Source organism: Salmo salar, chromosome 04 (genome assembly GCF_965601325.2).
Source record: "Salmo salar chromosome 04, fSalSal1, whole genome shotgun sequence".
NCBI classification, from domain to species: Eukaryota; Metazoa; Chordata; class Actinopteri; order Salmoniformes; family Salmonidae; genus Salmo; species Salmo salar.
Window position 1 is genome coordinate 49,364,634 of NC_138294.1, and position 22,903 is coordinate 49,387,536.

The following is a 22,903-nucleotide window of genomic DNA, read 5'->3' on the forward strand; positions in this document are numbered from 1 at the left end:
TGTCATGATGATGATGATGATGAGGTGAGGCAGGGTGATTCAAAGTGTAGCCATAGCAGTAAGTTCAGTCCTCTCTAAAATACATGGGAAGCTGACTAAGTTAATTACTATGCAGTGGCAAAACACGTTTGTCTCTGTTAAAACACTTACAAAGATAACAAGACCGTGGTAAGGTTTGAAAACAAGCTGAGACAATAAGGTGATTCAAACTGTAACCATAGCAGTGAGTCCAGTCTCTCTAAAATGCAGGGGAGGCCAAATACGTTTATTATTGTGCTGTGGGAAAACAAGTTTGTCTATGTTAAAACACTGACAAAGAGAACACATATCATTCAAAAGGTATTCCTGACCCATCATGTCACTGAACCCTAATTAAATGTTAGCATTTGGAAGTATGGTTCACACATGGGCCTATACATCAGAATGTCTGCTCCTCTGTCCCACAGACGATGCCACAGTAGTGGCAGTGGTTCTTTCAATGAGCTTTTGCACCTAGCCTTCGAAACACCATAACTGCATCAGTGCTCGCTGGGTTGCTTAGCAACTGGATAGCACATAGATCCCTACAGAAAGCCTCCTCTTCTGTATGAAACACATCTTGTCTGATTGTACCATGTGATGTGCATTTGAGTAATAATGTGATTACCATTCAAATAAATACTTGAATAATGTTTTATGCTATTTAAGTTATTGATCTAATATGCTCAAGTGGCTGCAGCAGTGCGTGTATGTTCTTTATCTACTTACACAACTGTATGGATGTAACATGAACTGCATTTAGCTGCATTTCAATTGTGTGTGTGTGTGTGTGTGTGTGTGAGTGTGTTTGTTGTCTTCAGTGAGTACCCTATGAGTGTTGATGTTTGTTCAAATAGGCTATCTGGTAAAGTGGTAATGCATGAAACGCACCGGAACGTACTAGCAACATTCTAATGGGTTGTAGGGAGAATTGACTCATATGGCCATCATTTCACTTCATTCCTTGGCGATTCAGTGCATGGATAGGATGCCGTTGAAATTTCTCCTTAGATTTCTGATTTTTTACATTTCAATTAACATTAGCATTTTATACAATACATTAGGCTAAACTTATTTCCCACGAAATCTTGTACAAGGGAATTTCAACACTTGTTTTCACCACAAATGCTCTTGCGGGTGTTCCTCAATCTTTGCCATTATTTGCTCAGTGCTTCGAGAAGAAGATGAACGAAACATGTAAGGTATTCAATCAAGAGATAAGGTTGGAGAACCTCGACGACTGGGCTTTTCACTTGGTTATCCTCTTTGACATTAAATCCAATGTTTTGATACATACACTGGCCGATATATATGACTGGTCATCCATATTTCGCTGTGCCTAATTTTTCACTAGAAGGGTGATATAGCCTGCTCTGACGTCTGCATCAGATATTGTCCATTGCATTTTTTTTATGGACATTTTTTCCTCACTGACTTTGAGTTGAGAGAAGCAAATCTACATCATCATCAGCAACAAAAGGGGAATGAAGATTTCTTTTTTCTTTTTTTACCCACGCCTCCCCTTTCACCCGCAAACATTTACAGCTAAAACAAATTCTTAAACACATCATAGCCTACATTGTGGAACAATCCCTAGCGCCGGAGCACCGCTGGAACCATGCCTCTTCCGCAGGTTTGGACTGGGAAATTGCAACTGCCAATTTAATCAACAAGACGCTGCTGTTCCTTATCAGACGTCTCTCATTTTTGCTGGACTTTTCGTTTTTAAAGAAAAAGGCTTGTTATCACTTTTTGAAAGTCTTGTGTAGGCTGTTATGAGCAAGATGTCGGATCTTCTGGTGTTAGTTGAGGGGGTCTGTGACCTGCACGGATTTCCATAGCTTGGGAAAACAGCTTGGACCAATTACGAGGTTTAAACACGCATTTTGTATAAAGCCATTACATGACTAAATGTATCATATATTTTTTTCCCAGCAATTTATTTTAATTGCTTTTTTTACTTTCTTTTCACAATTTTCTTTGGACCACAAGCGGTTGGATTATTGAAACTATATAAGGATTTGTGGAAATGTTGGGTCCTCAAGAAGATAAATTATGTGGAATGTTCTCTGCTTTGGCGGCTCTGTCCTTCGTTTGCTTTGCTCAAAGGTAAGACAGCGTTCTAAGATATATTTCCATGAGAGCAAAAGCTTATCATAACGCTCAGAAGGCTATAGGAAGGACAAACCCCACTGAAATCAGATTTTGTCAGCACCGAAATTAAGGCGACATTACTACTCATTATTGCGTTTGCAATCTAACACGAAACCATTTTCTGCGGCGCACGCGCCTGTGTGCGAGCAAGCGGCGCGCGTTCATGTTGTCTATTGTAAAACGCACTCCTATCCATATTGTAAATAGCGGCTAATTGGCTGGGGCGAGTATCAATCATATTAAATACAATCAAACCGTGCATACCCGATAATTAGTAACAATGCCGGGTCTATTAAATTAGCCGTGCCATTGATCAATCAGCACAACTAGCTTTTTAATGGATGTTAGCCAGAATGTAGCCAAAGCCTCATCCGTACTGTATTTTTAAGACGTTAACTATAGACGTATGCCTGCGCAATGTTTATGGAAAGAAGAAAATCATAAATCCACCTAAATGTAAATCACCCTGTCTTGATTCCACCCCCATCAACAACACCATGTCGCGTACCTACTACCGATTCATCATTGATCAGCGGGAGAAAATAAAACCCAAACGCCTGTCAGTCGTTTAAAGTGGGTCATCATCACTTCAACACATATGATTTTGAATTTGATAAAACCTTTTTTTAATTCAATATTTACACTACTCTTCAAGTCTTCAGTCCTCTCCAATATTGCGTATTTTGAGCACCTGTAACCGCCTAGTGGAGATGGTGAAGTAGGCTTAGCAATAGAAGGACGATTTCTTGACTAATGTTTTGTCATGTCCAGTGTAAATGAAGACAAACAGGTAGGCCAACAAAATAACATCTATATTCAGCACGTTCGCATGGTATATTCCCCACTGGGCTACACTGCATTTAACATACTGAGACTGACAACATTCGCTTGCTAATCAAACAGTGGTGGCCCCAAACTGGGTCTTCCATTTTGACATTTCAATTTCATTCTAGTGGCCTATCATGACAGGAAATATACGGGGTGATCACTACGCTTCTCACTCGCCTACAAGCATTGTACACGTTCATCAGCTCTTTGAGTTCATACTTGTTTATGCCTCGTGAATTATGTGGTTAATTACATTGTTATTCAGTGTAAATAAGTAACATATCAATCAGGTATTTTATTTAATGACGAAATTTAAATTCTTATGTGTTTCTCAATGTCCCACTGATACATGCAATTAGATGTAAGAGGTGAGTCTTTAGCATGCCAGGTGTAGCCTGATTCAGATCACTTCAAGAAAGCAGGCTCCCAACCCCCACTAAACCAGTGGTTGTCGCCATAGACTTACCAATTAGAAATGTCAGAAATATTGAAATGTCATCTTTTAGGTTTGCTACTGAATATTGAGCAAGTTGAAGGCTACAAGTGTAATGTGAAACATATTCAGAAGTAGGCTAACTGAGCTTCATGTTTAGTTTCAACTCATGGTTCCTGACAGGGTCTTAAAACCGTGATTTCTTTCCACAGCACCTCCACTGGACAAACCGGAATATCTGTGGCCAAGGCCACCGTGGACAAGTTGCTGAAGGGGTATGACATCCGTCTAAGGCCTGATTTTGGAGGTGTGTGAGATATATTGCACCTGTGCTATTGGTCGTTATTTTTCTGAAACCATTTGAATTGTTAGCCTTTTGGAACACCAAAGGCAGAAGTTTTGAAGTGACTGCTACCATCTCATTTGCTACGCGTCTATTAACCACCACATATGGAAGATGGCTTGTTCTCTAGAAGTGGGGCGCATACAGAACCTGTCTAACACTAGTTTTCTTGATGTGCAGCTACATTGAAGGATTGTTAACCAAGGGTTATGCTAGTACACAAAGTCTTTGTAATAGAAAAAGACATTAAGCTTTTACCTACCGAAGCAATTAATAGTGGGAATCTAGGCTAGTAGATTGGTATAATGGTAGAGAACAACATAATGGGTTGAACCACTAGAGTGATGAGTTTTGAAAACAAGCGGATGACAAGTGATTCAGACTGTAGCCATAGCAGTGAGTTCAGTCCTCTCTAAAATGTAGAGCAGGCAAAATACGTTTATTATTGTCCAGTTTGTCAGTGGTACTGGCAAAACGCTGACAAAAAGAGAATGTTGTATAAAATAAAAGCTAATTTGTGAGGTTTGAATGTTGCTTCAATAGTAATAGGAAAGCAACAGCATTATCCTGAAAGATAATTCTGCCATAACGGTCTTATAACTGTGTGGGGTCGGTTTTTTCTGATTGTATGCATTCACGACACCAGTAAGAGCAGATCTAGTCAAATGAGTGATCAAGGTCAAGCACACCTGGTGAAACATGTGATTATAGTAACAGCTGATTTTATATATATATATATATATATATATATATATATATATAGTACCAGTCAAAAGTTTGGACACACCTACTCATTCAAGGGTTTTTCTTTATTTGTACTATTTTCTACATTGTAGAATAATAGTGAAGACGTCAAAACTATGAAATAACGCATATGGAATCATGTAGTAAGCAAAATAGTGTTAAACAAATCAAAAAATATTTTATATTTGTGATTCTTCAAAGTAGCCACCATTTGCCTTAATGACAGCTTTGCACTCTCTTGGCATTCTCTCAACCAGCTTCATGAGGAATGCTTTTCCAACAGTCTTGAAGGAGTTCCAATATGCAAGCTCTTGTTGGCTGCTTTTCCTTCACTCTGCGTTCCAACTCATCCCAAACCATCTCAATTGGGTTGAGGTCAGGTGATTTTGGAGGCCAGGTCATCTGATGCAGCACTCCATCACTATCCTTCTTGGTCAAATAGCCTTTACTCTGCCTGGAGATGTGTTTTGGGTCATTGTCTTAAAAAAAAAAAGATGGGATGGCGTATCACTGCTGAATGCTGTGGTAGCCATGCTGGTTAAGTGTGCCTTGAATTCTAAATAAATCACAGACAGTGTCACCAGCAAAGCACCATCACACCTCCTCCTCCATGCTTCACGGTGGGAACCACTCATGCAGAGATCATCCCTTCACCTGCTCTGCGTCTCACAAAGACAAGGCGGTTGGAACCAAAAATCTCAAATTTGGACTCATCAGACCAAAGGACAGATTTCCACTGGTCTAATGTCCATTGCTCTTGTTTCTTGGCCCAAGCAATTCTCTCCTTCTTGTTGGTGTCTTTTAGTAGTGGTTTCTTTGCAGCAATTCACCCAATAAGGCCTGATTCACGCTGTCTCCTCTGAACTGTTGATGTTGAGATGTGTCTGTTACTTCAACTCTGTGAAACATTTATTTGGGCTGAAATCTGAGGTGCAGTTAACTCTAATGAACTCATCCTCTGCAGCAGAGGTAACTCCGGGTCTTCCTTTCCTGTGGCAGTCCTCATGAGAGCCAGTTTCATCATAGAGCTTGATCATTTTTGTGACTGCGCTTGAAGCAACTTTAAAAGTTCTTGAAATTTTCCGCATTGACTGACCTTCATGTCTTAAAGTAATGATAGACTTTCATTTCTCTTTGCTTATTTGAGCTGTTCTTGCCATAATTTGGACTTGGTCTTTTACTAAATAGGGCTATCATCTGTATAACACCCCTACCTTGTCACAACACAACTGATTGGCACAAACACATTTAAGAAGGAAAGAAATTCCACAAATTAACTTTTAACAAGGCACACCTGTTAATTGAAATTCATTCCATGTGACTACCTCATGAAGCTGGTTGAGAGAATGCCAAGAGTGTGCAAAGTGGTCATCAAGGCAAAGGGTGGCTACTTTGAAGAATCTCAAATATAAAATATATTTTGATTTGTTTAACACTTTTTTGGTTTTCACATGATTCCATATGTGTTATTTCATAGTTTTGATGTCTTCACTATTATTCTACAATGTAGAAAATAGTAACAATAAAGAAAAACCCTTGAATGAGTAGGTGTGTCCAAACTTTTGACTGGTACTGTATATATACACTGCTCAAAAAAATAAAGGGAACACTTAAACAACACAATGTAACTCCAAGTCAATCACACTTCTGTGAAATCAAACTGTCCACTTAGGAAGCAACACTGATTGACAATAAATTTCACATGCTGTTGTGCAAATGGAATAGACAACAGGTGGAAATTATAGGCAATTAGCAAGACACCCCCAATAAAGGAGTGGTTCTGCAGGTGGGGACCACAGACCACTTCTCAGTTCCTATGCTTCTTGGCTGATGTTTTGGTCACTTTTGAATGCTGGCGGTGCTTTCACTCTAGTGGTAGCATGAGACGGAGTCTACAACCCACACAAGTGGCTCAGGTAGTGCAGCTCATCCAGGATGGCACATCAATGCGAGCTGTGGCAAGAAGGTTTGCTGTGTCTGTCAGCGTAGTGTCCAGAGCATGGAGGCGCTACCAGGAGACAGGCCAGTACATCAGGAGACGTGGAGGAGGCCGTAGGAGGGCAACAACCCAGTAGCATGACCGCTACCTCCGCCTTTGTGCAAGGAGGAGCACTGCCAGAGCCCTGCAAAATGACCTCCAGCAGGCCACAAATGTGCATGTGTCTGCTCAAACGGTCAGAAACAGACTCCATGAGGGTGGTATGACGGCCCGACGTCCACAGGTGGGGGTTGTGCTTACAGCCCAACACCGTGCAGGACGTTTGGCATTTGCCAGAGAACACCAAGATTGGCAAATTCGCCACTGGCGCCCTGTGCTCTTCACAGATGAAAGCAGGTTCACACTGAGCACGTGACAGACGTGACAGAGTCTGGAGACGCCGTGGAGAACGTTCTGCTGCCTGCAACATCCTCCAGCATGACCGGTTTGGCGGTGGGTCAGTCATGGTGTGGGGTGGCATTTCTTTGTGGGCCCGCACAGCTCTCCATGTGCTCGCCAGAGGTAGCCTGACTGCCATTAGGTACCGAGATGAGATCCTCAGACCCCTTGTGAGACCATATGCTGGTGCAGTTGGCCCTGGGTTCCTCCTAATGCAAGACAATGCTAGACCTCATGTGGCTGGAGTGTGTCAGCAGTTCCTGCAAGAGGAAGGCATTGATGCTATGGACTGGCCCGCCCGTTCCCCAGACCTGAATCCAATTGAGCACATCTGGGACATCATGTCTCGTTCCATCCACCACAGACTGTCCAGGAGTTGGCGGATGCTTTAGTCCAGGTCTGGGAGGAGATCCCTCAGGAGACCATCCGCCACCTCATCAGGAGCATGCCCAGGCGTTGTAGGGAGGTCATACAGGCACGTGGAGGCCACACACACTACTGAGCCTCATTTGGACTTTTTTTAAGGACATTACATCAAAGTTGGATCAGCCTGTAGTGTGGTTTTCCACTTTAATTTTGAGTGTGACTCCAAATCCAGATCTCCATGGGTTGATAAATTGTATTTCCGTTGATTATTTTTGTGTGATTTTGTTGTCAGCACATTCAACTATGTAAAGAAAAAAGTATTTAATAAGATTATTTCATTCATTCAGATCTAGGATGTGTTATTTTAGTGTTCCCTTTATTTTTTTTGCAGTATATATAAAATCACAATATAATCTTAGTACCTTAAAATACACATATTTTAATCACTTACATGTTATCCAAAAAACGTTATTTTTGCTTTAACATTAAAGCAGCCAATCTGTGTTGTTGTAAAAAGCACAGTAACAACCATGATCAGATACTTGAAACTTAAACAGGGTTTCAACAACAAAAACGGTTGTAAAACATAATTCGGCCATTATGTCTTTATTTGTTGTACTTTTCTCTCCTCTTTTTTCTCTCTCAGTGGTTAACGTCAAGCTAGAAAATAGCTCCTTTGACAGAGATGTGCTCTCTCTCGCGCCTTTGAATTATGCTTTGCTTAGCGTTCTACACTTGAGGTCACCATAAAAACATTGCGTTAAGCTTTTTCTCGTCCAGCTCTCTCATTGCTTTGCAGCTCTAGTCAGTTCCCATTGCTCCTCCACACTGCAGCACACTAAGTTGTTAGTCTGAGTGTCCCGGGCAGGCAGCGGCAGCGCCTCTTCCTCCAGCCACGGCTGCCTCAGGCCAGGGAGCTGTAGTCCATCACATCCTGATAACTCCATCATCAATCAGCCACTTCTGTCCTGACACAACTGCTGACCAACTTCAGCTCTGGAGAGCCAAAAGAACAAGGGAGGCCTTTTAATTGGTGCCCCGTACTGGACTCAGATATTTGAAGCTATTGTGCTGGAACCAGAATAGAGAAAACTGACCCAGAACGCTATACTTGTCGATGATAGAGCCTGTGGTTTAAATGGTTGAATCCTGGCTTGCCCAGGGTGCTGCCGTGGGAACCAGTTGATGTGTGGCGGCCTTATTGCTGGTAGATCCGCATGAAAACGCAGGCTGCACTCGCTCCACACACAGCCCCCTGTCCCCTCGCCTCTTCATTGATCTCTGAGCCAAACTGGAATTCAACTGACAGAGCCCTAAAACGGCCAACACAATCCAACATCAGGCTTTCACACACTATCTCCCCACCCCCACCCCAACATCCACCTACCTCTACTAGTCAGGGGGATCATATAAATTGGATTTCATTCTCTATGCTTTAGTTTAAGGACAAACTAGTCAACCTTTACTTTGTAGCGTGAATGACAACAAGAGCTACTGTGACTTTTCTCTAAGCATATCGGTGTCTAATTTTGCAGTTTATTTACATATTGTCCAGAGTATGATCAGCGAGGTTAGCTAAATGTTAAGATAGTATGGTGAAACAATAAAGACAGCTTTTCCATCTCACTGCACTCTCCTCTGCTATGTTTCTGTAATATTCAGTGTTGGGTTAGTTGCCGATGGTGAGGCCTTGTGTTTCTTACCTCTTTTACTCCTTTCATGTTTGTGTAGATTATAGCTTTGGCTCTTACCTCTCAACAAATATCCCATGGATGTAGTGTACTGTCTGACTGAGAAATAGCCTGTGCTAAGCACTATCCGAACCACTCTGTTGAATCTGATTATGCATTGAGGTAACAAGACAGACAAACAAGGTAGGAAAATAATACATCAATGTGCCTGATGTTGATGATGATGATGAGGAGGAAAAGGAGAAAGAGGAGGTTGATAATGGGTTAGGGCTGGGCGATATGGCCAAAAATTCATATCATGGTATTTTTCACATTTTTGAAGGTATGACGGAATTTGACGGTATTTTATGTTTTTGATTAATAAAAGTTCTACATTTGCTTTATGAGTAGTTCATGACCCTAGGGTGGCAACACATACATTCTAAATTATTTCAATGGGTTTTTCTCCATTCTGATTGTTTATACTGTTCAATTCAACTTCAGCCTAAAATAATTTCCTGCATTTCCATCAATTTCTGTATTTCCTGCACTAATTTTGTGTTTCCTAGGGGACCCTATAATCTTTAGCTACATTAAATCTTTATTCACATAGCCAACATATTCATGCTTCGCTTAATCCTCTTTGATTTAGAAGACACAGTTGCACAAACAACATGCTGATTTAGGCCTCCACCAGCACTGGTATCAGGCTGTATTAGCTAGGTACAGTTGAAGTCGGAAGTTTACATACACCTTAGCCAAATACATTTAAACTCAGTTTTTCACAATTCCTGACATTTAATCCCAGTAAAAATTCCATGCCTTAGGTCAGTTAGGATCACCACTTTATTTTAAGAATGTGAAATGTCAGAATAATAGTAAAGAGAATGATTTATTTCAGCTTTTATTTCTTTCATCACAGTCCCAGTGGGTCAGAAGTTTACATACACTCAATTAGTATTTGGTAGCATTGCCTTTAAATTGTTTAACTTTGGTCAAACGTTTTGGGTAGCCTTCCACAAGCTTCCCACAATAAGTTGGGTGAATTTTGGCCCATTCCTCCTGACAGAGCTTCTGTAACTGAGTCAGGTTTGTAGGCCTCCTTGCTGGCACACACTTTTTCAGTTCTGCCTACAAATTGTCTATGGGATTGAGGTCAGGGCTTTGTGATGGCCACTCCAATACCTTGACTTTCTTGTCCTTAAGCCATTTTGCCACAACTTTGGAAGTATGCTTGGGGTCATTGTCCATTTGGAAGACCCATTTGCGACCAAGCTTTAACTTCCTGACTGATGTCTTGAGATGTTGCTTCAATATATCCACATCATTTTCCTTCTTCTTCTTCATCTATTTTGTGAAGTGTACCAGTCCCTCCTGCAGCAAAGCATCCCCACAACATGATGCTGCCACCCCCGTGCTTCACGGTTGGGATGGTGTTTTTCGGCTTACAAGCCTCCCCCTTTTTCCTCCAAACATAACGATGGTCATTATGGCCAAACAGTTCTATTTTTGTTTCATCACACCAGAGGACTTTTCTCCAAAAAGTACGATCTTTGTCCCCATGTGCAGTTGCAAACCGTAGTCTGGCTTTTTTTATGGCGGTTTTGGAGCAGTGGCTTCTTCCTTGCTGAGCGACCTTTCAGGTTATGTCGATATAGGACTCATTTTACTGTGGATATAGATAATTTTGTACCTGTTTCCTCCAGCATCTTCACAAGGTCCTTTGCTGTTGTTCTGGGATTGATTTGCACTTTTCGCACCAAAGTACGTTCATCTCTAGGAGACAGAACGCATCTCCTTCCTAAGCAGTATGACGGCTGCGTGGTCCCATGGTGTTTATACTTGCGTACTATTGTTTGTACAGATGAGCGTGGTACCTTCAGGCGTTTGGAAATTCCTCCCAATGATGAACCAGACTTGTGGAGGTCAACAATTTTTTGGCTGATTTCTTTTGATTTTCCCATGATGTCAAGCAAAGAGGCACTGAGTTTGAAGGTAGACCTTGAAATACATCCACAGGTACTCCTCCAATTGACTCAAATGATGTCAATTAGCCTATCAGAAGCTTCTAAAGCCATGACATAATTTTCTGGAATTTTCCAAGCTGTTTAAAGGAGGCTAACTAGCGATTAGCATTAGTGGCTAACATGATTTAGCTTAACTTGCTAAGAAAATACAAACTAGCTGTTTGCAGATGTAAGAAACCCAAACTAATGTTGTAATTATAGAACGCTTGTGGATTTATATTAAGATCAAATTGGAAACATTGTTGTCATCAACATTATTGCATGTGCTGCATTGACCAAGCAGACTGAACGAAAGTGTCTCGTGGTCAAGTAACAAAAAAATGCGCCCCTTGAGTGACGGGGTGGGACTAGGTCTGTGTGGAAAGCGGCGTGGAGAGAGAGAGAGAGTCCAGAGGGATGACTCAAGTAGCGCAGTAAACTAGAACATTGGACGTTACACACGGCATATCACATTTAACAAATCAAGCATTCAAATACCGTTATAGAAGGTAAAGTAAAAACCCAAACTGGTCTGTGCATCAATACCTGTATATAGTAAAATACGGTATACCGCCCAGCCCTATAATGGGGTCATGGTGGTAAGGCCAGTGGTTGGTTTATATATGGCAATACATTCATTGTATTGTTATATTTTTGTAGAATCGTCTCGCTTTGGCCTTGGCGAATGTAACTTGACCATAGGAAAAATGATAAGAAAAGATAAGGAGAGAGAGTGTTTATCTGTCAACGTTGAACCTCTCTTATTTCTGTTCCTTCTTAGAGTAGGACCAAAGTAAAGTACATTTTCAATGTTTTGTTTATTTGGTGTTGTTTCAAGACTCTTCATTGTCTTTTAAAAAATGCAACCAAGTCAATGGGCTAGTTGTATTCACTCAACTACACTGAGCAAAAATATCAACACAATGTAAAGTGTTGGTACCATGTTTCATGAGCTGAAATAAAAGATCCCAGACATTTTCCATACGCACAAAAAGCTTATTTTTCTCAGATTTGTCTACATCCCTGTTAGTGAATATTTCTCCTTTGCCAAGATAATCCGTCCACCTGACAGGTGGGGCATATCAATTAGCTAATTAAACAGCATGATCATTACACCTTGTGCTGGGGACAATAAAAGGCCACTCTAAAATGTGCAGTTTTGTCACACAACACAATGCCACAGATGTCTCAAGTTTTGAGGGAGCGTGCAATTGGCATGCTGACTGCAGGAATGTCCACCAGAGCTGTTGGCAGAGAATTGATTGTTCATTTCTCTACCATAAGCTGCCTCCAACGTCGTTTTAGAGCATTTGGCAGTATGTCCAACCGGCATCACAACCATAGACCATGTGTATTGCTTTGTGTTGGCGAGTGGTTTACTGATGTCAACGTTGTGAACAGAGTGCTTCATGGTGGCGGTGGGGTTATGGTATGGGCAGGCATAAGTTACGGACCACGAACACAATTGCATTATATTGATTGGCAATTTGAACGTGCCAAAATAATACTATGAGATCCTGAGGCTCATTGTGTGTAAGGTATCTGTAACCAACAGACGCATATCTGTATTCCCAGTCATGTGAAATCCATAGATTAGGGCCTAATAAAGTTATTTCAATTGACTGATTTCCCCATACGATTTCCTCGTAACTCTGAAAAATCTTAGACATCTTTGCATGTTGTGTTTATATTTTTGTTCAGTATAAATGCTCTTATGTAGTCAATATGATCGGTGTTGTCAACTGCTAGTTTGAATTTAGACAAGAGTCTCTTAAATCATAAAGTACACTGCAAATGTTTTTATGCACCTGTGGCCTGTTAATGTATGGATTTATACAGTGCATTCAGAAAGTATTCAGACCCCTTGACTTTTTCTACATTTTGTTGTGTTACAGTCTTTTTCTAAAATGTATTAAATTATAGTTTTTTCCCCCTCATCAATCTACACACACTACCCCATAATGACAAAGCAAAAACTGTTCTTTAGACATTTTTGCAAATGTATAAAAAATTTTCAACTGAAATATCACATTTACATAAGTATTCAGACCCTTTACGCAGTATTTTTGTTGAAGCACCTTAGCGATTACAGCCTTGAGTATTATTGGGTATGATGCTACAAGCTTGGCACACCTGTATTTGGAGAGTTTCTCACATTCTTTTCTGCAGTTCCTCTCAAGCTCTGTCAGGTTGGATGGGGAGCGTCGCTGCACAGTTATTTTCAGGTCTCTCCAGAGATGTTCGATCGGGTTCAAGTCCGGGTTCTGGCTGGGCCACTCAAGGACATTCAGAGACTTGTCCTGAAGCCACTCCTGCTGCTTTGTCTTGACTGTGGGCTAAGGATCGTTGTCCAGTTGGAAGGTGAGGTCCTTAGTGCTCTGGAGCAGGTTTTCATCAAGATCTCTTTGTACTTTGCTCCGTTCATCTTTCCCGCAATCCTGACTCGGCTCCCAGTCCCTGATGCTGAAAAACATCCACACAGCATGATGCTGCCACCACCAGGCTTCACCGTAGGGATGGTGCCAGATTCCCTCCAGACGTGACGTTTGGCATTCAGGCCAAATAGTTCAATCTTGGTTTCATCAGACCAGAGAATCTTGTTTCTCATGGTCGGAGAGTCCTTTTAGGTGGGCTGTCATGTGCCTTTTACTGTGGAGTGGCTTCCGTCTGGCCACTCTGCCATAAAGGCCTGATTGGTAGAGTGCTGCAGAGATGGTTGTCCTTCTGGAAGGTTTTCCCATCTCCACAGAGGAACTCTGAAGCTCTGTCACAGTAACCATCGGGTTTTTGGTCACCTCCCTGACCAAGGCCCTTCTCCCCCGATTGCTCAGTTTGGCCGGGTGGCTAGCTCTAGGAAGAGTCTTGGTGGTTCCAAACTTCTTACTGTTAAGAATGATGTAGGCCGCTGTGTTCTTGGGGACCTTCAATGCTGCAGAAATGTTTTGGTACCCTTCCCAAGATCTGTGCCTCAACACAATCCTGGCTCGGAGCTCTAATGACAATTCCTTTGACCTTATGGCTTGGTTTTTGCTTTAACATGCACTGTCAACTGTGTCTTTCCAAATCATGTCCAATCAATTGAATTTACCACAGGTGGACTCCAATCAAGTCATATAAACATCTAAAGGATGATCAATGGAAGCATGATGCACCTGAGTTCAATTTCTAGTCTCATAGCAAAGGGTCTGAATACTTATGTAAAAAAGGTCTGTCATTTTTTTTATATATACATTTGCAAAAAAAAATTTTGTGACTGTTTCGCGCTTTGCACTTTTCCTTTGGCTGGAGGTTTTTGACGCAGTGGCCTCTGTCTGTTCTTGCCTCTGCCTAAATAAAGTGTGCGCCTGTTCACAACTTTCTGCTCTCCTGCACCCGACTTCTCCAACAGTAGCGCACACCGTGACAGAATATCACACCACCCATAGGGTATCTCCGCCCGAGAAGTCAAGGAGCGCATCCGGGAACACTCGGCAATGCTGCAACATCTCGGCGCCACGATGGATCGCGTTGTCCAGACCATGGACCGCTGGGAGAGACAGGAAGTCTCTCCAGCCCCTCGACCAGCGCATTCATATTAACTTTTGATACTTAAGTATATTTAAAACCAATTACTTTTAGACTTTTACTTAAGTAGTAATTTGCTGCGTGACTATCACTTTTACTTGAGTCATTTTCGATATAGGGATCGTTGCTTTTTCTCAAGTATGACAATTGCGTACTTTTTCCACCACTAGGGGAAGGGGTCTGAATACTTACCGAATGCACGGTATAATATTTCCACCGTAAAAAGGAAATGGAATCAGCTGTTGTCTCAGATGCTGCCATTAAATGAATGACCGCCTATAAAGGCATTATTTACAACCTCTTATCAGGTCAGCTTTTGACAACCTTGATTTTTACGAGATTGTGGTTTGTCATTTGGAGCCAGGCCTTTCAACAAAGACAGCCCCATGTTGCTCCACACATGGACGGTCTCATGAGGAAGGAGCCCATTTACGGTCAGATCATATAAAACCCCAGCCCAGTGTATAATTAGCAAAATTGAAAAGGGAGGAAGTTGCCTGGATACGTGACATGTCACCCCCAAGGCTCTGATACACTAAGGGTTTTTGTGACAAGGGAATTTCTCCCCTTTAGATTTTTCTTTGTGATGACAATAGGAAGAGAAAGATGTGGTGTGATTTCAGCAGTAAGTAATGTGTTGCACTTGAATTTGTTTTAATTTCAACGATGTGAGAACACATCAACATCCCTCTGTCACTGCAGGGAAGTCACAGCGCTGGGAGCATGTGGTCAGTACTAAAGCCCCTCCCGCATGAACACGGGCACGGTCGCGCACGTGCGCACACACACACACACACAGCACTAACAGTCTTAATCTATCCCTTTTCATCCCCATCTTAGTCACCAATACCCTCTCTCACATAAATACACACATGCATACACGCTCCCACATACACACTCCTGACCACTCCGGCACACAGAGGAGTCATGCCCATAGGGGGCACGTGGACCCTCAGATTTTTCCTGTTTACTACTAGCCACCTAGCAATTTTATGAAGTTGGCTTTAGCTAGCCCAGATAGGTTCCCAATCTCCCAAACGTGAAACTAGCTACAAAGAAGCCATTTCAGGCTATTAATGAAGTTAGAGTAGCTAGCTTGTCTAACTATCTTAGTTAGCATGCTTGCTGTCCAGTTTGGTAGACTTTAAAAAAAACAAGCAATAACTAAATGTACTGAATAAGACTCACATTGCTTTCAATCTTTTATCCAGATTTTAGCAGAGATGCAGAGAAGCATATGAGTTTTTCCACATTTTGTTACATTACAGCCTTATTATAAAATTGATTGAATAAATACAAATCCTCAGCAATCTACACACAATAACCCATAATGACAAAGTGAAAACAGGTTTAGAGAATTTCTTTGCAAATTTATTAAAAATAAAAAACAGAAATACCTTATTCACATAAGTATTCAGACACTTTGCTATGAGACTCGAAATTGAGCTCAGGTGCCTCCTGTTTCCATTGATCATCCTAGAGATATTTCTATAACTTGATTGGTGTCCACCTGTGGTAAATTCAATTGATTGGACATTATTTGGAAAGGCACACACCTGTCTATATAAGGTCCCACAGTTGACAATGCATGTCAGAGAAAAAACCAAGCCATTAGGTTGAAGGAATTGTCCGTAGAGCGCCGAGACAGGATTGTTTCGAGGCACAGATCTGGGGAAGGGTACCAAAATATTTCTGCAGCGTTGATGTCTGGAAGAAACCTGGCACCATAAGCAGACAGCCAAGACAATGCAAGTGTGGCTTCGGGACAAGTTTCTGACTGTCCTTGAGTGGCCCAACCAGAGCCTTGACATGAACCCAATCGAACATCTCTGAAGAGACTTGAAAATAGCTGTACAGAAACACTCCCAATCCAACCTGACAGGGCTTGAGAAGATCTATAAAGAAGAAGGGGAGAAACTCCCCAAATACAGGTGTGCCAAGCTTGTAGCGTCCTACCCAAGAAGACTCCAGCCTGTAATCGCTGCCAAATGGGGTTCAACAAAGTACTGAGTAAAATGTCTGAATACTTATGTAAATGGTAGTATATATATTTTTTAAGAACCACCAGTCAGGAGGATACAAACAGATCAAGTGGTATGCTTAGATGTGCAGAAAAATTGACAGATTTTTTTTTTTACATAGAATTAAGTATAATCATTATGACTCTAGATTGCAGGAAAAAGCTGTTTCAGGTGTTTGAAAAATGCTAAGTTCTCCAACCACCCTCCAACCATCCTCACGTGCTCTGTGTCCCCTCAGATTTTTGGGGTGCATGACGCCCCTGCCAGCACACACGCCGTCACATACGCAGGCAGGCACACACATGCAGACATGTTTACTCTCTGTCACTTTAATCCTAGTTACAGTACATGTACTATACATATCTCCCTCAATTACCTCGTACCCCTGCATATCGACTCAGTACTGGTACCCCTTGTCTATAGCCAAGTTATCATTACTCATTGTGTATCTGTTAATACTTTTATTACATGTTTTCATTTTCTATTATTTTCTTTCTCTCCCATGTTGCTGGGAAGGGCCCGTAAGTAAGCATTTCATTGTTAGTCCACACCTATTGTTTACGATGCATGTGACGAATGCAATTTGATTTGATTTGACACACACACACGCTCAGACTGCATTAGAGGCTGCCTATCTCTTTGCATCAGAGGATCCTTCTGTACTGAGATCCCTATCCTAGTCACCATGATTAGAATCTAAAGTGCACATCCCAGACGGCTATATCTGACTTTTCAGTCCGACTTCACCAAGGGGATAGAATACTAGCTGCTGAAGTACAGTGCATGTTGTCTTTGGTTGGTTTTAAGATATGCTATAAGACGCACAATGCAAATGCAAGACTGTGAGACAGCCATGACTTCTGACAAACCATTAGGCCTATAATGTATTTTTAAATGTTGTTGAGGATAGTACAATTTTTGGGATCAAAGTCCATCCAAATTTCCGAGCTTGACATTGTCATCTATCACATGATGAGCACTTATTAGTACAGAAATCATTTTGTGTCACACATTTCTCCAAACAAGGTTGTCCGCCAAACAATCATGTGATCACGGTGGTCAGGTGGTCATATCAGTCAATAAGTGCTGAATAATTAAGGCTATGGTCAAATCGGAGATCTCCTAGAAATGACAGTGTGAACTGAAAGCCACTAATTACATTATCTTTGAGCAGCTCATCATTTGGAGTTTTAAGTGGCCTTAAAGGACTGTGGGAAATCTAATAAAAACCAGTGGTCTGTAAATTGTTTCAGTAAGTGTTTTTCTTCTCTGTTATCAACATCTTCCAACATTTGACCGCCATTGGCGGATACTTTTAAAAGCTTTGTCAAATTATTTATAGGCAAATTTGTTTTAAAGGGAAATTAGCACAATTGTATCTCACTCTGTCTATATGTCCATCTTCAATATTATTACAAGTTGACAGCCTTCTGTGTAATGGAATGTAGGAATGGATATGAAATTCCTTTCCAGTAGTAAGTTTTCTCAGCTTGAATTTGCTGCAGGGTTTAGTTGGAGGTTGTAGACTATCTTAGTCTACTGTAGTAATATGGGTGTGTTTATAGCAATGTGTTTTCGTACTATACTCCAACCTGCTGTAGAGTACTCTGACTACTATCACAAGGTTGAACTACGAATTTAAACAAGGTGTGGTAATACGCATCTGATTTATATGGCAATTTACATTGCAGCGCCAAATATTAGTGGAATGGACAGCATATCTCAGACAAATGACAGCATACAGCAGCCTGAGGGGCGCAGAACTCGTTAGTTATGTGATTTAACAGCCCCAGCCACAGACAGGGACGGCCAGCCCACAGAACAACACTGACCCAGGGCTTCTGGTTCCTCCCGGTTCTGACAGGCCCCTTCCCACCATGCATCTGTAACACATATGAGAGGCCTTTATAAAGCATGACTCCTTTAAAAGGCATTATAAAGCACACTAATGCATTTGTATTTAATTAATATTTATTATGCATTATAAACTGGGGGGGTTGAGCCCTGAATGCTGATTAGCTGACAGCCGTGGTATATCAGACCGTGTACCATGGGTATGACAAAACATTTATAATTACGTTGGTAATCAGTTTATAATAGCAATAAAGCACCTCGGGGGTTGGTGGTATATGGCCAATATACCACGGCTAAGGGCTGTGTCCTGGCACTCTGTGTTGCGTCGTGCGTAAGAACAGCCCTTAGCCGTGGTATATTGGCCATATACCACACCTCCTCAGGCCCTATTTCTTAATTATACGTTCCAAATGAGTAAGAGCTCAGAGCATATTATTATTTTTATTTTTTGTCTTTTACAAAATGGAGGGTATTGTGTATGGCTGGCATAGTCAGGGAGATGACTGCTACATTTACATCATTTAGCAAACACTCTTTTCCAGAGTGACTTACATGAGCAATTAGGGTTAAGTGCCTTGCTCAAGAGCACATTGACAGATGTTTCCCCTAATCGGCTCAGGGATTCAAACCAGTGATCTTTCGGTTATTGGCCCAACACTCCTAACCGCTGTGACAGTGTGTTATATAATCAAACCACTAGGCTATCTGCCGCCTGTTACAATGAGCCCTGCTTTGTAGTACGAGGCTGTTCAAATCAAACGCATTGTTCTCTATCCACCTGTGATTGTTGTTTCATGGGTTAACAATACCACAGTACAAGTTCTCCCGATAGTGTACATCCAAGTAGTCATTTTTTATTAATTTGGTAAATGCCAGTTGACCTCTCAGTGAATACTTAATTTGTTAAAGAACATTCTGCTAAGCTGCCAAAAACATTGATATATTATGGGTTGCTTGGCGATAAAATGTTTCTCTCGTTTTGTGTTATCTCATTGTGCTGTAAGTCTCTGTTTGAGACTGCTAGTTTGTTCTCTACAGCGGTGTGTACTATTGCTGCTGCATGTCTTCTCTGTGGGTTGCGTTGGTGCCTGGCTGTGGGCGGAGGGGCGGAGAGACTGGGGCATGGCTCTGCCTGTGGGTTGCGTTGGTGCCTGGCTGTGGGCGGAGGGGCGGAGAGACTGGAGCATGGCTCTGCCTGTGGGTTGCGTTGGTGCCTGGCTGTGGGCGGAGGGGCGGAGAGACTGGAGCATGGCTCTGCCTGTGGGTTGCGTTGGTGCCTGGCTGTGGGCGGAGGGGCGGAGAGACTGGAGCATGGCTCTGCCTGTGGGTTGCGTTGGTGCCTGGCTGTGGGCGGAGGGGCGGAGAGACTGGAGCATGGCTCTGCCTGTGTCTCTGTCTTTGTCTCTGCCCGCCGTCATTGATTTGGGCAGAGGAGCGGGGATCATGAGTCACCGGTGTGCCGCGGTGCTCTGGATCCTACCAAAGGGAATTCAGTGTAATGATCTCGCACAAGAGTCGCAAAACAAAAAGCAAAGCCTCAGCCGAGTCCGTGCCAAGTGGCGAGAGAGCCTGGCTTAGCTCCATCCCACTCCCCTCCCCTTGGAGAACGCACTTTAAATCTAGCTGTCATCACCGCTGAAATGGGTTTTATGGTCTCAGCTTCCACCGTTAACAAAGCTTGAAATGTGGGTGACATATCACTGGTGCTACGAACATGCCCCTCTCGCCCCTGGGCCCAGAGCTAGGCATCCCTAGGCCTCTCCTCAATGCCGTCTTCCTACTTTGCCGTGTGTGTTAGTGTGTGTGTGTGAGTGGGTGGGTGGGAGGTAGGTTACCTACATATAAGAGCAGCCATTGAAATGAAAGTTGTGCCAAATGGAGAGTCATTGTCTCTAGACAAATAATGACAAAATGACGTGAAAGACAATGATATTTGCTGGAAGTTCAGTACAGGCCCAAGGCGGTTACTATGTCTTATTTCTCAGCATGCCCATCATACGTTTTTATCCCTACACCTATAAGGTTGACACGCTCTCTTCCTGTGTAGGTGCCTCTGGTACGTCCTGTGGAGCCAGATTCAGAAGCTGGTGTGTAGCAAACATTCTTTGATGACTCCCATAAGCCTGTCCTGTGGGTTTGTCCCAGTCTACTGTAAAGCTCCTGTCCTGGGGGTTGGTCCCAGTCTACTGTAAAGCTCCTGTCCTGGGGGTTGGTCCCAGTCTACTGTATAGTTCCTGTCCTGGGGGTTGATCCCAGTCAACTGTAAAACTCCTGGCCTGGGGGTTGGACCAGGGACATTCCAAAGTTCCAGGATAATGAACAGTGTGAAGCGTGGTGAGGAGCCACAGCCATGTGGAGTAGGAGTCTGAGAAGTCAGCCTGGCCACGTATCATGCAGCCACAACCGTAAAGCACCTGCTCTCCCACTAAGGGTGGCCCTGGCCCACACTCTAACAGTCTAATGTGTTTCAGTGCCAGTTCACCCCTCAGCCATGGTATCTGAACACGGCCACCAGTCCTCCTCCACACGCAGCCCTCTTTTTACTCATCTCATTCCCCATTGAGCTCAAATGAGTCCCAGCTGCAGCCTGATCTCATTTGTAATGGCAGAGCAGTAAATGTACTGTAGTCATGAAACAGCACAGTCATTGCGGTGACATTGATGCTCAGTACAGTACAGTATGTGCATCTCACTGACCGAATGCACAAATTGTTTATGAGATTGAAGCGTGTCTTCGACCTGAGGAGGTGAGGGAAGCTTTATTCATGCCATCATAATAGCATTGTTCATCTTCTTTGCTATATTATCTGAAAAGTATCCAATGAAACGCGCCCCTCAAGTCTGTTTATGAGAGCGGGATTGCTCACACAGAACATTTACTCTATACTTATGCAGAGAGAGTGATCCCCATGTTGTGAAATGTGTCTTTTCTAAACATGACTCGTCATTTATGCATACAAGCCCATCTGTACAAGCCTGCATATATCAGTAACAGCCCTTAAATATTTTGTGCATATATTCCTATGATGCTCCAGTCTAAATTTCACCCCACACATTTAGCATTTTGGAGACAATCTCTTCTTGGTGTGTCGCTACATGTTAAGCGATGGGCCGTTTTGCATGTGGGCTCATTACACGACCCACTGTAACGCAGTGCAAAATAAATGGCCATTCAGCACAAAACAGGAGTGTGTTGTCAGAACAGCAGGATGGGTGCTCGGGTGTGGAGGGTTGATATCTATCCTGATGAAGAGAGAACAGCAGATGATTTATTGCAGAGGGAGCAGAAGGCGAAAATGCTTAAGGAGGGAGCACAGTGCTTTCCCTCTTTTTACTGCTCTGTTCTGCTCTGAGTCAGTGAGGTGTGTGTGTGTGTGGGGGGGGGGGGGGGGGGGGCTTCATCAAACAAAGTGTTGTTTCCAGCAACTTTGAACTGAAGGAGAGAAAAAAAAGCTCAGATGGAAATTAGACTCAAAATGTATCTCAGCGGTCTGTGAAGTACAGAAACCATAGGTCGCACACCGGTGTGGCAACTCACAAGGCATTCTTTTGCTTTTCAACTCCCCTCCTCATGCCCCCAGTCACGCCCTTTTTGCAACCCCAGTGATTGATGGGAGGTGTGTCCTTGAGCGGGCCGAGAGGGACCAGCCAAGGACGGGATGGGGCTATCCAATTGTTCAGATAGATAAACAAGGATATAAATGTCATTTACGGCACATAGTGATCGATGCCAACAGCCCCAATGCCAGGAAGCATGCTTAAAAGCCCATCTCATTACTTAACCTCAGCTTTTTGGAGTCACTGGATGTTTTTGTTGGATGGGGCCACCTTTCTTTCTTCCCTGTCTCTATGTCCCAGTGTCTTCCCTTAATTTACTACCTCTGCAGGCTCTGTCCCTCTTTCTCTCTCTCTCCCTCTCCCTTTCTCATGTACTCTTTCATCAGTGTGTCCTCAACGTCTGACATCACAATATAACTAGTGAAATGATCTCCCTTCATTCATCCGCGATCGTTAAGTGTCAGAACTCAGAAGGCTATTTCATTAGCAAGATTTACGTTAATTGCATGTCTGATCTCAGTGCCTGTGATAAGATGCTATAGTGTTTTGGTTTACTGATGCACTCATAGGTGTGCTTTCATTAGCCTGTGGCTTCTCAACCACGGGCGTGTCGCAGGTGGAGGTTCTGTTACCATAAATGGTTGAGGAAAGCAATGAACATCATATGATGGCGAGTCATTTGAAGGTAAGCTCTCCAGCACACAAATAGGGATACATTGAGTAACTAAATGTATGTAGCACAGCTTTCGCTACAACTCTGCTGTCACTACTGCATCGACCATCACAGCTACTACTATTAACGTTAGTAGTAATATTAACACATATATCATGATGATAACCACAATGTGATTGAAAAATGATGACATTGCGGACTAATTATCTATGATTCCCTTGTTCGTCTCCAAAGTGCTCTTAATAGAAGGGGTGTTTCCAATGACTATTAAAACATAACGAGCCAGCCCTTATT

The 22,903-nt window shown here is 42.6% G+C and overlaps 1 protein-coding gene across 1 annotated transcript in view; it reads left to right on the top strand.

Moving 5' to 3' along the window:
- Positions 1-814: 814 nt before the first annotated feature.
- Positions 815-22,903, top strand: part of LOC106603192 (gamma-aminobutyric acid receptor subunit beta-4) — a 64,993-nt gene continuing 42,904 nt past the window's right edge. Inside the window, exons 1-2 of the mRNA XM_014196515.3 lie at positions 815-2,127; positions 3,646-3,740. Coding sequence (XP_014051990.1) covers positions 2,048-2,127; positions 3,646-3,740 — 175 coding nt within the window. The 5' untranslated portion in view covers positions 815-2,047. The remainder of the gene's footprint in view (positions 2,128-3,645; positions 3,741-22,903) is intronic.